We start from the raw sequence: 736 nt of genomic DNA, 5'->3' as shown, positions 1-736 counted from the left end.
AAGTTAATGGAAAACGCCAGACGGTTCCAATAGCACAAATCTATAAAAGTGCGCGGCCCCCTACGACCCGGGAACGGGCAAAGAGAAAAGAAAAAAGAGGATTAAACCCAAGGAAAATTTTCTCTAAGAGGCTCCTGACCACTGGAAGAACAACACCCTCCCAGATGAACAGCCTAAGGCTATTGTCAATCCTGCTATGGCTGTACATTGCCCACGGTATTCAGTAGGCAGCCACAAAAAATGCTTCCCTTTCCACGTAATCCATGCTCGATCAACACTAATGCCAATACCTTCAAAATCTTGATGTTGTGAATGAGCTTGAACCGCTGCTGTGCCAGCAGCCGATTGCTTGTGTAGCAATTTAGTCCCAAAATCTGTCTGGAGGCACGAGCCTATCTCATCAAATGATAAAGTGGAAGTGAACCCCTCGAGCGTCGTCAGGCACGCGCCCGTCGCCGCGTCCCAAAGCTTGACGGTCTTGTCGTCAGAGCCCGACGCGAGCCTTTGGCCGTCGGGCGAGAACGCGACAGACCTGACCCAGTCGCTGTGCCCCTTGAGCGTTTGCAGGCACGCGCCCGTCGCCGCGTCCCAAAGCTTGACGGTCTCGTCCCAAGAGGCCGACGCGAGCCTTTGGCCGTCGGGCGAGAACGCGACAGAAAAGACCGAGTTGTTATGCCCCTCGAGCGTTTGCAGGCACGCGCCCGTCGCCGCGTCCCAGAGCTTGACGGTCTTGTCG

The 736-nt window shown here is 54.9% G+C and overlaps 1 protein-coding gene across 1 annotated transcript; it reads right to left on the bottom strand.

The window, feature by feature from the left end:
• Window positions 1-185: 185 nt before the first annotated feature.
• Window positions 186-720, bottom strand: GGTG_14452 (hypothetical protein; the record flags this gene model as incomplete). The annotated part of the gene is made up of 3 exons (XM_009232377.1): window positions 186-194; window positions 291-348; window positions 425-720. Coding segments are annotated over 3 exons (363 nt in total), but the record flags the coding sequence as incomplete, so codon positions are not given.
• Window positions 721-736: the final 16 nt, after the last annotated feature.

This window comes from Gaeumannomyces tritici (assembly GCF_000145635.1).
Source record: "Gaeumannomyces tritici R3-111a-1 unplaced genomic scaffold supercont2.469, whole genome shotgun sequence".
NCBI classification, from domain to species: domain Eukaryota; kingdom Fungi; phylum Ascomycota; class Sordariomycetes; order Magnaporthales; family Magnaporthaceae; genus Gaeumannomyces; species Gaeumannomyces tritici.
This window is presented reverse-complemented; position numbering and strand designations above follow the sequence as displayed.